Source organism: Electrona antarctica, assembly GCF_951216825.1.
Source record: "Electrona antarctica genome assembly, chromosome: 19".
NCBI classification, from domain to species: Eukaryota; Metazoa; Chordata; class Actinopteri; order Myctophiformes; family Myctophidae; genus Electrona; species Electrona antarctica.
The window spans coordinates 6889881-6904202 of record NC_136800.1 but is presented as its reverse complement, the minus strand read 5'-3'; the positions used below and the strand labels follow the sequence as shown (position 1 = coordinate 6904202).

At 44.1% G+C, this 14322-nt stretch overlaps 1 protein-coding gene across 5 annotated transcripts in view; it reads left to right on the top strand.

Annotated features, from left to right (window-relative positions):
• Window positions 1–14322, top strand: part of LOC306912445 (oxysterol-binding protein-related protein 1-like) — a 54781-nt gene that overhangs the window by 28547 nt on the left and 11912 nt on the right. For all 5 annotated transcript variants that reach the window (XM_079488678.1, XM_079488679.1, XM_079488677.1 and 2 more), the window contains 3 exons: window positions 4825–4990; window positions 8325–8526; window positions 13814–13889. In XM_079488678.1, coding sequence (XP_079344804.1) covers window positions 4825–4990; window positions 8325–8526; window positions 13814–13889 — 444 coding nt within the window. The remainder of the gene's footprint in view (window positions 1–4824; window positions 4991–8324; window positions 8527–13813; window positions 13890–14322) is intronic.

Sequence of the window (14322 nt, the reverse complement as noted above, 5' to 3'; positions counted from 1 at the left end):
TCATCCTATTGGCTTTGGAAGTTATGCTGAATGGTTATCAAAATAACCTAACCCCTCCCACTTAACGTAGCTCCCTCTCCGCCATACGGTGTGAGTGACATCATTTGTGTGCGTGTGTGTGTGTGTGTGTGTGTGTGTGTGTTGGGGGAGGCAGAGGTGTGCGTATCCCCGTCCACCTGTCCTAGTGACCATGCTGTGCCCTTGGGGGAGCCATAGAATAGTGTGCTAATCTCTAGCGTGGCTGTAGGAATGACACGGGCAAGATCCGCTTTTATGCTGAGGTTTGCACTCGGCTCGTAGATCAGTGCAGACACACACACACACACACACACACACACACACACACACACACACCGAGGCGCTTTGGCTCCTGCTCTAGGGAAAGACATTGTGCATTGAGGGAGGGAAGTCGAGCGCGTGCATATTCACAGGCTCAGACTGCCTCATGCGTTCACCCTCGCACATTAACAACACACACCCGCTCACAGCCACGCTTCCTCGAGCCAGCAGAGCATCTGAGCACTGGAGAGAGGATAGAAACATCTGCACAGGTACAAGTGGACAACTGCTCTTTTATCTCATTCTTTGTTCTCGCGTCCTTGTTTTTCATTGTCATCGGAAAACTGGCTACGTCTTGCAGTGGGCTTGCTCCCTGAGGACATGGTAGTTTTAGTTTTTTACTTTTGAGTTCTGTTTAGAGACTGCCTAGAACAATATTTAAAGTAGGAATCTATTCTTACAGTGGTAATTTAACTCTGAAAGTGTAAAAATGTACTCGTACAGTCAACACTAATATGCTGCAGTCATTCCTATGGAGTTTAGAATCTCTCCTAGATGTGAAGAGGTATTTGCATACTGAAACCTTCAGTGCTCTGTGGCCTTTATGCATACTGCATAAGCTTTGACATTGGGTTTTTTGGTTATACATTTGGTCAACAACTGTAGAATAGGGTTTATTTGCACGAATGCATAGGAAATCTTGGGGCTCAGCTCTAAGGGTCAGCATTTCAAAAAAGACAGAATAAACATACATCCTACCATACTCTTTAAAAGGCAAATATAAGTACTACTGTATATGCTGTGCATACTAGAAGCTTAAAGATTCTTTTGAAATTTTCATAATTGAGCAAACTGGAGAGACTAGAAGTGTGTGGAACATTTTGTGTCGAGAGAGCTTTTTGTGACTTTCCAAAATGAGAATCTGAAGAAGTGGAAATGATCCACAAGGATCAGGGCTGGTACAGGGCCAGAACTGCCAGACTGAGAACTATAATTGGGTTTAGACTTGGGATTAGGATGATCCTCAGTTCAGAGAGGCACCCACAGACCCCCAGTTTAAATTCACGGCCTTACTGAATGCACTAAATAGCTGCACAGATGTCCTAATACGATAATTACAGCAATTTTGAAAGTTAGCTGGATTTTACCGTATAGATAGAGCATTGCTCACGTGCTAGGGGAATTTAGCATCCTTATCATAAAGATGCTCATTTGCCAGAAGCTGCATTGTCTAGACTCTATAGATTGACCTGAAGAAGATCGATGTCGAATCGAAGCATGGCCTATTGTTTCTCAAATAAAGAAGTATTTTCAGCATAGTTTGGTGTGCTCTACCTCCTCCCACGTTGTCTTTTTAGCCCAGGACCCACAGTCGACATGCAGGTTTTATTTCAAGTATAGATTGGCTGGCAACAGCTTCCTTTATCTCCAGGAATAACATTGCATAAAGATCATTGGGATGCAGACATTGCAGAGGCCATTTAACACAATATACGCTCAAGACGTCCACAGACGTCCTAGGAACTACCGCATGTAGTGCGTCAATGGACGTCTTTTATTTTTCTTTCTTTTTTTTTTTAAATGTCAAAATGTGGGTCTAAATGTGGGCACCCCACTTCGCTATTTTGAAAGAATTAAAGGGCACACAATGTGTTAATTTAGTCTGGAATGTCATTGAAATACTACTGTAGACCAATAAGGAATTGGCTGCCAGAGCACTGGGTCAAGTGGGTTGAGCTCTAGGTACAGCATAATAAGCATGATTCCTAGAAGCTAGAGCTACTACCCCCAGACCAACGGGATTATAATGCCTACAGAGTGCTGAGAATGGCACTGTGGATATTATTAATCCTACCAATCCATTGTTCTGGCAGCTAGTTGACCAGATGGGTCTGCTTTGTCGGTGCTGGTTGGTAAACATTTGTTTTCCACATTACATAACCAATGTAGACTTGCGCAAGCTGTTGTGTTTGTGCTATGACATGTCAGCGGATGTGTAACATGGAACCATGATTCATAGCAGGGAGTCTTTTGCAGCAATTACAGTCCTGCCCTTCAGCAAGCAAGGGTGGCTGTGATCTGATGACCCACTTCATTAGCTGCAGAGCTGGGGTTTCGCCGGCCAGGATGTCATATCTCTAGTACGCACACAGGGAGAGTATGATTGCGTGGTGATTGAAGTAGACTAGAAATGCCTCTCCTCGTATCTTTGTCTCGTGGAGAAGGCAAAGGGTCTCGAGGTCACCAAGGAGATTGATTGTGTAGTATGTAGACCAACTTGGGTCTGAGTGGGACCCAACTAAAGTGACAAGAAACAGGGAGAGAGAGGGAGACAGGGAGTGACACGCAGCAAAGGCCTTTGGGATTTGAACCAGGCCACATAGGCTGCTTTATATATATGTGCCTAGACCGCTTGGTCAGCAGGCGTCCCAGGAAGGCTATGTTTTTGCTGAGCCATAGAACGGCACTCTGGAGTCTGGACCCAAGACCTTGACCCTCTCCGCCGGCGTGTTTAGTTGTTTTATGTACTTGTTTGTCCTGTGCATAGCCTTCATTTTCCATTTGGTACTCTCTTGGTAATGGAGAGGCAAAATCAATCTTTCTAAAAGCTAATTTTAAGCCTAGTTCAGAGTCGGACCAAAGATTTGTGACAAAACAAAACTTTTTAAGCCCAATTTATACTTCAAAATAGCTGACCTACAAGGTCACACAACGCAGCACCATTGTACAATGAAGCATAAATTAATCAAAATTGCAGCGCTATGAATTACCCTGGCTGTGGTTAAATGCGGTATTTGAACTTGCGGTGGATGCAAGCTGCCTGGTTCTCAGCCGTCATCGTGCAGTACACTGATCTATATGGTACGTCGTCATGCCAGCCGGCTTTGTCTCCCACATCTACTTCCCCTTCAGCAAGAAAGGCCAAACAAAAGCTGAGTTCTTTCTTTGGCTCCTGGCCAAGCGAGAAACATCTTTTCCCCAGTTTCATCAAGCATCAACTACTGTACAATGGCACAGCCTCAGCAGGGCTTAAAATAGCCATGTGTGTTTTCAGGCGAGAGGATGCGGGGAGAGAGAGAGAAAAGACCAGCTATGGTAGTTGCACAACAAAGTGTTCCGTTTCGGGACGACGGGCTCTCTCACGAGCCAAGTTCCCGAGGATGGAGAACACTGGTTAAAGCTCAAGATGATGTGAGCTCATTTACTGTATATTACACTTACACACAAATAAGAGGCTCAAGGCAAGGTCAACCACTTTTGTGGACAGGTATTCATTTATAATGACTGTGTATTGTACTCTTAGGCTGTGATGTGATTGAGCTGCTCTCCATCTGTGGTATACTCGGCTCAGTCCTGTTGAGCCAAATTGGCAGACACCGTCTGTTGGCTCAGCACAAATGTTCGAGAACTCTAAAGCAAATGCTGAAGCCCACACAAGCTTATGCTTGTGTATGCTGTAATGTTGCTTCCTCTTGCAGTAGTAAGTACAATTCACTGTAGTGTATCTGATTATACTCATTGTAATAGTAGTGAGTTGGCAAAGTGTTCTGTGGCAAGAGACAGATTTTGCACTTAAATATATTAGATTTACAGTATTATCATTAAAAAAACTGTATTTTGATTCCATCATGGCCACACAATGCTAGAAAGTGTAATCGGACTGCTACAGACTTTATTTACAACCCACTTTACAAGAAAAAGGGGTGTGCATGTGTGTTTATGAGTATATATGATGCACAACAGTGAGGAATGGGTGAGTCAGTGACACAACTGAGTTGAAGGCAGAATAATTGATGGAGCTTTCTCTTTACTTTATATGAAGACATTGGCCTCGCTTTGCTATCTCAGATTTACAACCTGATTTACGGCTCCAAGCCTGCCGGCTGCCTCCCTCAAGGTGACTTGGCATTTTTTCACTCTGGGTATTTGGCTGTATTTCTTGTCATCAGTGTAGTGTGCACTTTTTGCTCCCTGAATTCCCTTTCTTCTACAGAATATATTTTCCGCATTTCAGGAGGTAAAGTCTTCCATTCAATGAATGTGATGAACGGTTTTGCATGCTTATTCTTGTTCTTGAAGACCTTTCAAGTTGAAATTGCTCCGAGTTTTGTGATGATATGGGGTATACTGCTGGGTTGGTAAAGATCCCACGACAGCAGCGTCAAATGAGGAACATTGATCTGGTCCGTCCCATAGTAGCATGTCTCAGGTTGCCCTGAAAGGACACTCAATCCTAGGCCACGAGCTTTCAGAGACTGAGGTGTTTGGTTCCGACGGGTGGAAACTGGATCTGTGGGCAGGGGTTAGAACAATGACCCGACATCAGACGAAGCCACACTACACACACACACACACACACACACACACACACACACACACACACACACACACACCCCTTAACAATCAATCAGTGAGACTGTAATTGATCAGAAATGTCATCTGACTGTGAGCATGTCTTCTACTGTGTATACTTTTTTTCTACAACGAGAGAGGAGTTTGTGCGCGTTCACTCATTCATACATACATATATCTAATGTATTACAGGTCTGGAGTTTGAAGTTTGAACAGGAAGTCGAGAAGAACAAAGCTCTATCGGAGGCCTTGCAGACGTTGACCTGCGAGCACCCCGAGCTCGAACAGTCCGTGTCCCGGAGCAGAAGGTCCTCATTGAGCACTGTCACTGAAGATCACTTCTATGATGCTGTGTCAGGTCAGCCCACACACATAGTTGGTCAAAAAAAAAATATATATATAGTTTTGTATTGTCGAATGACGTGATCATTCCACTGATAGTGAATTGGCCTTTAGGCCATTGTTGAGGGGTGCTAGCCCCTCTTATGTCCAGCTTTGAGGGTTTGTGTAAACACAAACATCGAAGACTAAGGTGAGGACGCAAATTGTGATTGGCCGGAATGAGATCATGTATGATGTGTGATGATAAGAGCGCCCCTCACTTCACACGGGTGTGATTTATTCTCATACATTTAAGCATTTAGCAGACGCTCTTAATCCAGAGGGCCTGACATTAAGCAAGGTAAACACAAGGTAATATATCAAATGCATAGAGATAGTAATCTACGATCATTCTGTGTAGGTAAACTAAAAACCTATCCTCAGTCTAAAAACGGTAGGCTTTCTGTACCTTGAAATTACTATTAGGATTGCCAGGTCAACAAATTATGAACTTGCCATCCGTCTAATAGCATGCTATCTAAATTACATTTTTAACCTTTGCATAAGCCTGCAAGGGTATCAAGGCAAGTGCTACGGGCTATGGGCTGAGACCCCAATCTCCAAACAGATGTGTTCATTTAGCTGTGAGTGTAATCGCACCAAACTGCACCATCGACAATCAATCATTTAGCCGGGGAATGGAACCCCCTCAAGGACTTCTGTGGGTCCCTAGACCCCACGTTGAGAAGCAGTGATTTAGACCAGTGGTTTTCAAACTTTCTGTGCCCAAGGCACACCAAAGGACGAGTCAAAATCTCAAGGCACACCTGTATTCATATCCATTAATATCCAAAATAACCAGCTCTCTCCCGTCCCTGCAGATCATCGTCAGCAGGTGCTTCAGTAGAGCAACAATAATTATGAAGGACAAATGGCATCCGATTAAAAACAGACTGTGATCAATTTGAAATGGAAAGCGCTGGACGTGTGTCAAAAATCCTGAGCAGCTGGTCTAAATGTCACTTGCACAATGAACATAAACAAGTCAAATTGATTTTGATATATACCGTATGTGTGCCTTCTGCTTCTTGCATGTTTGACCCCTGCTGCTAAAGATGCACTTATGCAGTGTGTGTGGTATGTCTTCTGCTCTTGCACATTTTGACCCTGCATTGTCACTGCCGTCGCAACCACCAAAGCCCACAAAGTGCAAACTTTGTAAATTAAGTGAAATAATTGAGACAAAATCACTGCAGGCCATAATAATTTATAGGCCTAATGGGTGGTCAATCGGCGACTGACACAGATTAGATAGCCTTGGTGCCCACGTCTCCATATACTCTGTGTAGTGTTTGAAAAGTGATTGTTATACTGTTAGTTTTGTTATTGGTCAGGACACAAAATCGTACCAATCCAGTCTGATTTGTGCATTTGATTGCTGTTTTTGTCTCAGGCAACTTTGTTTTGCATATTCTTATGGTGTAGCTAACAATGGTGGTACCGAAGGTGTTAAATGCATTGCTGACTCAACTGGGATCACACCTCTCCAAGTGCAGCGTTCACCGTTCATTGTCAAAACACCTTTTATATTTTGGTATCAGTTAGCAGAATATTGCCAGAGACAGACATGTGGCAAGAGGTGCAATCTGGAGATTATCGCTCTTCTTTGCTCCCTCTTTATAAACTCAGTCTTCTTAAATACGTGTTTTATTCTCTAGGCCGGTGGTTTTTAACCAGTGGTCTGGGGACCACCAGTGGTCCTTGAGGAGGTTCCAGGTGGTCCCCAGCGAAATGGAGAGTTGGTAACCAAATGGACCCTCATTAGATCTTTAACTCTCAAGAGCGTAATGAAAGCAAATGGACCCGTATGGGTCCATTTGTTTTCAGTTTATGCTCTCGAGTTAAATTATTGTTAAACTGCATTACTTCATTTAAGTCTACACAATTAGAGAATATAAAATAATTGTTATTTTGATCAACGATAACAATGTTTTTTTGTTTTGGGTCTGCGAGGCGATCTCATCAAATGGTCCGTGGCTCGAATGCCAAATAAATAATCGGCCTTGATATGAAAAGGGTTGAATGTGTGTGAGTGTGTGTGTGTGTGTGTGTGTGTGTGTGTGTGTGTGTGTGTGTGTGTTTGTGCATGCGTGCGCTCCGGAAGGCACCACAAGTTCAGTCTCTCGGTGGTGTTTGTCTCTAGGGTCACTCGAGGCGCCCCTTACAGACATGTCTAATGACCGTTCGTTCCCATTGCAGTTTGACACGGCTGATTGCCCCAACGTCAGCTGCTACATTGCTGAGATGGTCAATTGATGTAGTGCAGCCGGTCGAACTGTCCCCTGTAATTATATCCAAGGTTAATGAGTTTGTGGTACATTAGCCTGGAAAATGGAGCTCCTGTTTGCATTTTAGATGTTTGAAGAAGAGCATTTCATGTCCGTAGAGCCGACAGCAGTTTACAGTTATGCATGTTTGTCTTTGTGACCTGATTAGTTGGCCTCCCTGTATATTTGAGCCTCGCCACAGTGATTTGTATGTACTGTACAATTGACGTCTGTAATGTACAGTATGGGGAGTGATCTCTGGTTCTGAGAGATGAATGCATTATTCATAGACACAGTTGGCTTCTGGTCACGGCAACACACGTCGCCTCTGACCTCAGTCACCTCACAGCATCCATAGGCGGCGGTTCATAATGACAATCAATTGCTGTAGGGAGGGAGGGATGTTGCGAAAGCATTTTGAAAGTACCACCCTATGGGTTGGTGAAAGAAATCGGTATGCACGGCATTGCGCCGTGTACAGTCGTACACAGATGTCGTATATCGCAATGTTTGTGAAAGCGTCCCAGTTTCTGTTGCGCTGTTGTTGAAATTAACCACTTCCAACCTGGTGTCCCTGTTTTGGGCATGTCCTTATCGGCTATTTTCGCTATTTGTCGTGCAGCTAAGTAAATTGGCCTGAAGTGGTTTTAAGCCTTAACCTGGAGGAGCACACGTAGCACACGTCTAGTTTTCCATGACATGGTTGATGTACGTATTATCTCCCCTCCCCTCCACTGTGTCCTCGACACCATACAGGCGACAGGGAGGAGGAGTGCTACAGTATACTAGCAAGTCAGCGGAGCAAACCATGTAGGAGGAAGTGAAGCCTGTCTTTGGCGTCTCATTGGAACAGAATCCCCAGGTGGAGCTTAACACATGCGCGCGCGCGCGCGCGCGTGCGTGTGTTCATTCCCCGGTCTAGACTACAGTTAAAGACTAACAGGTCTGGAGCTTTCTGAGCTGACCTGTGTGTATGTAGTTGTGTACTGTATGTATGTTTGAGCCTGGCATGAGCTGCTTTCTGCCCCCTCTCTCGTCCCACAGAGTCTGGGTCTGAGCTCTCTGTGAGTGGTTTCCTGTCCGTGGCCAGCCCCTCTTTTGAAGAGGACGAGCGCAGAGACTCCCCCCTCCTTTTCAGCAGCCTCCGCCGCCATCACAGCACCCTCAGGGGGCCCACCGGAATGTCTGGGGAAGCCGGGAACCATGGCAACGAAACGGCCCAGTGCAACGGAGTCAAGAAGCACAGGTGGGACTTGTTCTAGTTATTAGGTCACGCTTGTTTTGTACTCGCCATGTTTATTGTTCTGTTGGTACTTTATTTTGCCATTCGCCAGATGACAATATTTGGACCATGTTGTTCTGCCTCTGCACACATCATTTTCTCTATCATTGATTTTTTTTTCCTATATTCTTTACAACAACAGTCGGATGCTTCAGCTATGACAAGTATCTATCATAGCTGCCATGCTGCAGTGTATATATACATGTTCGATCACATAGAGATATCAGTCAGCAGACTCGTCTGGTGACCATCGGGTTACGGATCTGCGTTGGCAAGAGAGCTCGGGTGAATAAATGTCACGGTGTAGTTGTAATGGAATACTGCCTCTCCACAGTTTGTTTTTGTTTGAGCACCCAAGCCCCAGAGAGTAGTCCCGTTCTTGTTTTTCCTACACGTTCACTTCAAAACTCGTCACCATGGGTGACCGGGCCTTCGCAGCCACGGCACCATATCTGTGGAACACCTCAGAACCTGAGGGACGCAACCTCAGTGGCTCTTTTTAAATCACTGTTAAAACCTATACACACAGGCTTTCCCCTAGATTTATTTTATTGTTTTTACTATGTGATATTATTTTACTGCTTCTGTGTACTGCATTAACGGTTTATTGTTGTTGTTTAATTCCACCAAGTGCCTTTTTTATATTCCATTGTAAAGCATTGTAACTCTGTTCATTATTATTATTATTATTACTTCAGTCTGTCTGAGCTGCAGGGTCTTGGTTCAACGTTTAGGGCGGCTGTGGTGCCCTAAAGGATGTAGAGCAGGTCGTCCAACGATCCATGGGTCGGTGGTTCGAATCCCGGCTCCTCCTGTCCACATGTCGAAGTGTTGTCTCCAATGAGTTGGTCGGTGTGAGCTCGCCACCATTGGTGTGTGAATGTGGGAAGTGAGGACGCTGGCGTCGACTGTTCGCCGCTTCACCTCCCAATGTATGAATGAATGAACCATTGTAAAGCGCTTTAAGCACTTGGAAAAGTGCTATAAAAATGCAATTCATTATTATAATACTTCCCTTGAAGATGGGGCATGGGTCCATCTCATTTCCAGGAATGTTTATTTTTTTGTTTGCCCGCTCTTTTTTTGAGTGGTGTAAACCACTCCTACAACTGGCTTTTGTGTGCATAAAAAAATGAGCATGGTTGCTATGTTCAAAATAATTTCTGACGTAATTAAATCACACCCGGGTGAACTGGATGACCGTAGCAACCGTGGTCATTTTCTCTGCGCAAAAACAGCCAGTTGTGAAATCACATCCGGGTGTGATACATACATTTATCAAAAATGATAGCTTGTTTTACTTAACATATTTTGTGTGATTTCATTACGTCAGACATTACGTCAGACCACAGCTGATCATGCTATATAAAACCTTACACCACTCAGTTCACACGGGTGTGATTTTTTTTTTACAAGTGACTGTGAATAATTTAGTGGGTTCTGGCCTAGAGAGTCAAAGGAAAGGGATTGGCTGACTAGGTCTCTGTGCGTGTTTGTGTGCGTGTGTGACGTGTGCATTAAAGATTGATGAGGTGTCTGTTTGTATGTTATTACTCCTGTCATTCAGTGATCTGTGTACATGGTCACGTGTAGATGCATATGTGTTGTTTGTTTGATGGATTGGTGGAACAGACATCGTCCCTTAATTGGAACTCTCTCTGACACTATCCGCATTGATTAATTCTAACGCTGTTAAAATATTCTTTGTCTTAATGAATTAGTTTCATTTTGTCATTTGAAGGTTTTCACAGTAAAACATGGATGACTTCTATACATGCATGTGACACCTATCGGGCGCGTAGCGTGGATCAAATGATTGAATGAGTGGAGTTAGACTGGGCCATCTCTAAACTGACTGGGCCACGACCCGCGTGGCCCAATGGACCCTACGCCGGTGACACCTATAACTTCTATTTCAAGATAGGCAAGAAGTAATGTTGACATGGCTATACAATATTGGTTTTGCGCCCAACTAAAGGAACAGGGCTTTACAGGAAGTAGATGACTATTGACTACACTAGCTTTTCCTGGCTTGGATTGGAGCTGACAGAAGTGCATCTCTGCCATGCACCAGTGGCCTGTTCATTCCACTGTTAACAGAGGGTTCAGCTTGAGCCCTGTGGCCATTCTCTCTCTCTCTCTCTCTCTGTGTCTCTCTCTTTGTGTCTCTCTCTGTCTCTCTGTCTGTCTCTCTGTCTCTCTCTCTATCTCTCTCTCTCTCTCTCTGTCTCTCTGTCTGTCTCTCTGTCTCTCTCTCTGTCTCTCTCTCTCTATCTCTCTCTCTCTCTGTCTCTCTCTCTCTATCTCTCTCTCTCTCTCTCTGTCTCTCTCTCTCTATCTCTCTCTCTCTCTCTCTGTCTCTCTCTCTCTCTCTCTCTCTCTCTCTCTCTCTCTCTCTCTCTCTCTCTCTCTCTCTCTCTCTCTCTCTCTCTCTCTCTGTGTGTTGCTGTGGTTTGTTGTGGGATTGGCTTCTTCTTCTGCCGTTACAGTATACTGTAGCTGCTGATTTTGTGATTTGTGAATAAAGGCACCATCTGCTTTAGGTAGCACACCTGCTGTCATACAGAGAGTGTAGGCCCATTACAGTTTTCTACCTGGCCTATCGGCTCACCTCAGTGAAGTGTAAGACCGACATGGTGGAGTCATTTCAGTGCATCAAGACCAATATAGGTCTTTTGGAGTGGGTAGACATATTATTCTATGTCTTATTGTCTCCACCAGGCCGAAGGCATGGGGAGAGAGTATGTTTTGCACTCTGTCCGTCCGTCCGTGTGTCCGTCCGTCCGTCCGTCCGTCCGTCCGTGTGTCCGTCTGTGAACAGCTAATCTCCGGATTATGAGCCTTACTGTATACCGTATTGTAATTTTATATTCCCGCTGGGGACGCTGGGGGCGTGTTCTCGCCTCCGCGTCATCAGTGCCCATACCCTGGGTGGGGTTGGTGAAAGGGCCTTTCTGTGTGGAGTTTGCATGTTTTCCCTGTGTACCCTAGGGTAGGTAGGTAGGTACCCTCACGAAAATAAACATGCAGTAATCCTGGTCTCTAAACTGCCTCACCCTGGCCAGCCGGGGCACCTGATGGAGGGGAAAGGAATTGATTGGAAATAACGAGTTCCTTTCACGCGCTACGTCCAACCGGGGAAACTCCTCCCTGTCAGGTGAAAAGAAGCGGCTTGGACATGCATTGAAGGAAGCATGAGGTCAGTCCGTCGCTCTCCCCAGGTTCGCGGAGGGAGTGTAGAGCCCAGGATTACATTAGATCATTGACACTGGGTGAAATAATGGGTTACAAAATTGTGGGATAAAAATTATTATCGCAGTTACTATGCAAACGTGCAGGAAGCCTGTAACGCTCAAGCCTGTCACGCTGCCGTCACACGCTCTTCATGTAATGCTGCACACACACAACACACGGGCGACACGCCACTACACACACACGCGCCGGCGGTTCGTGTTGCAGTGCAAAGGCGCAGTTTACATTTCAATGCTGACCTTTTCCTCCTCACGTGTGCTTTGAAGAGCCTTGGCTTGTAAGTTTTCATGCTTTAGTTGTACTTATACTGTTGCATTTCTGTATTTTGTGCGAAAGTGCATTGAGAAATGTCCTCAGAAAGTTTATTTGTACGGAGGCATCCCCCAAAGTGACAGGAGCGCAACTTTTTCATATCACGTCAAATAAGAACTGTGTTCCAAAAATAAACAAATGATTGCGGTGGTTTGACTCATGGATATAAATGTCTATAAACAGACGCTATCTATAAACAGACGCTATCAAGTATCACTGACTGACTGCTGTGATGACACAGAGACGCCTCCCTGACAATATCGCTGAGACAGTTTATTTATTTTTGGACCACAATGCTTATATGAGACAATTTAAAATGAAACTTCTACGGCCCTGGACCAGGGGATGAGCGAGTGACATCAGGACTTCGGTAGAGATTTCACCGTCTGTCCGCTCCGCTGTAGTGCTGACATAATGAAGTGACGTTATTCCGGTAGAGTGTCTCAGCCCTGCGGTCGCTCCTCGCCTTTAAGGCGTCTTACTGGTGTTAAATGTATGTACCGGTTAACCGGTATGTCTGTTTATTGTCTTTTTGTGTTGCAAATGGTGCTACTGGAGACTGCATCTTGTACTAAATACTACAGATACTCCGATCTCCCATCCATTCATGGGTATTGCATGAGGCTTTGACCAGGGCAGCTCGTTAACTGCCAGGTGTCAGGTTAACTTTGTTTCCAAACCGCAGGGTCAAGCCGCAAACTGTAGTTTTACTTTTATAGTAATCCAACTACCAACTTCATTTGATGGAAATCTATTTTGATAGGATTTGCTTCCCTTGGTATTCATTGCTCTGGTTTCGGTTTTTATTTATTTATTTTTCTGCATGAAGCAGAGAAGAGTGGAAAACAAACCGGGTCACTTGAGGAAAAGGGGCCTCATGCTTCTGCGCAGTCAAACCAACAGTAATGATGATCAGTGGATGAAAAAGTACTAACAAGTATCACTAATGCAATGTACAGTAGAAATGCTGTACTCCGTTACAAGTAAAAGTCCGGAATTCAAAATGTACTTGAGTAAAAGTACTAAAGCTTTGGCATCAAAATGTACTTAAACTACCAAAAGTAAATGACACATTATAAAGAATATCTCATTTCAAGTTTTCAAATGTATACAAAATATTTAGAAAGTATGCAACGCATTGTGAGCTTGTAGATCAGCTATTTTCAAATGGCCCAAATGTATATAAGGTATGTTTTGTAATAATAATAAAAATCTACAAAGTAACTAAAGTTTTCAAAATAAATGGAGTAAAAGTACAATATTTGCCTCTGAGATGTCGTGGAGTAAAAGTACAGGAAATTGGAAATACTCAAGTACAAATACCTCAGAATTGTGCATAAATACAGTACTTATGTAAATGTACTTAGTTTCTTTCCACCACTAACACATAAATATAGCGATTTTCACTGGAGAAAATGTATTTTTAACAGCACTATAAAGGGCCTCAGATTTCAGTAATTCCTCTTTGAATAATTTCTTTTTAAGGTTGTGATACAAAGATAGCCTGACGAAGGTCGGATAAGGCCGACACGTTGCTGTTCCCTTAATAAATTATTCGACTGCATTTGAAGACGGTGCGGGAGTTTTTCCTTTTTTTTTAAGGTTTTGATACTAAAACCGTATTCCTGTATTTGAGCAGAATTGACATTGGTTGATTCTCTCTCTCTCTCTCTCTGCCATCCTACAGAACAAGTCTACCGGCTCCCATGTACTCCAGGAACGACATTAGCATCTGGAGCATTCTCAGAAAATGCATTGGCATGGTGAGACTGGCGAATCCACCCAAAAATAACCTTCCCGTTTGCTTTGATGATGATGGATCGCTTGTTACTTTATTTCCCCCGACAGGGAAATAAAGTGCTGACTCAAGACTTTGCCCTCGTCAAGCAGGTTTTAGTGGAACTCGAGTAAACTCGGGGCGAAAAGTAGCCCAATGGTGATGACGTAGATTTGAAATTCCTCATTAATTTGCGGTGGAATTAAGTTTGATCATAATTACAGGTCTCGTGGGGATCAAATACCCTCTCCAGTCTCTGCCTGGATTTAATTACACTTTATAATCTCTGTTTACCCTCTAATCCCCAATTAAATGGGGCTAATGGCTTCTGCATAACCGACCTGATGGGCAAACACATGCGTTTTTATTGGCAATAGAGTTTAGTGCCTGCTTTATGTCATGTCCTCTTCTATGTATGT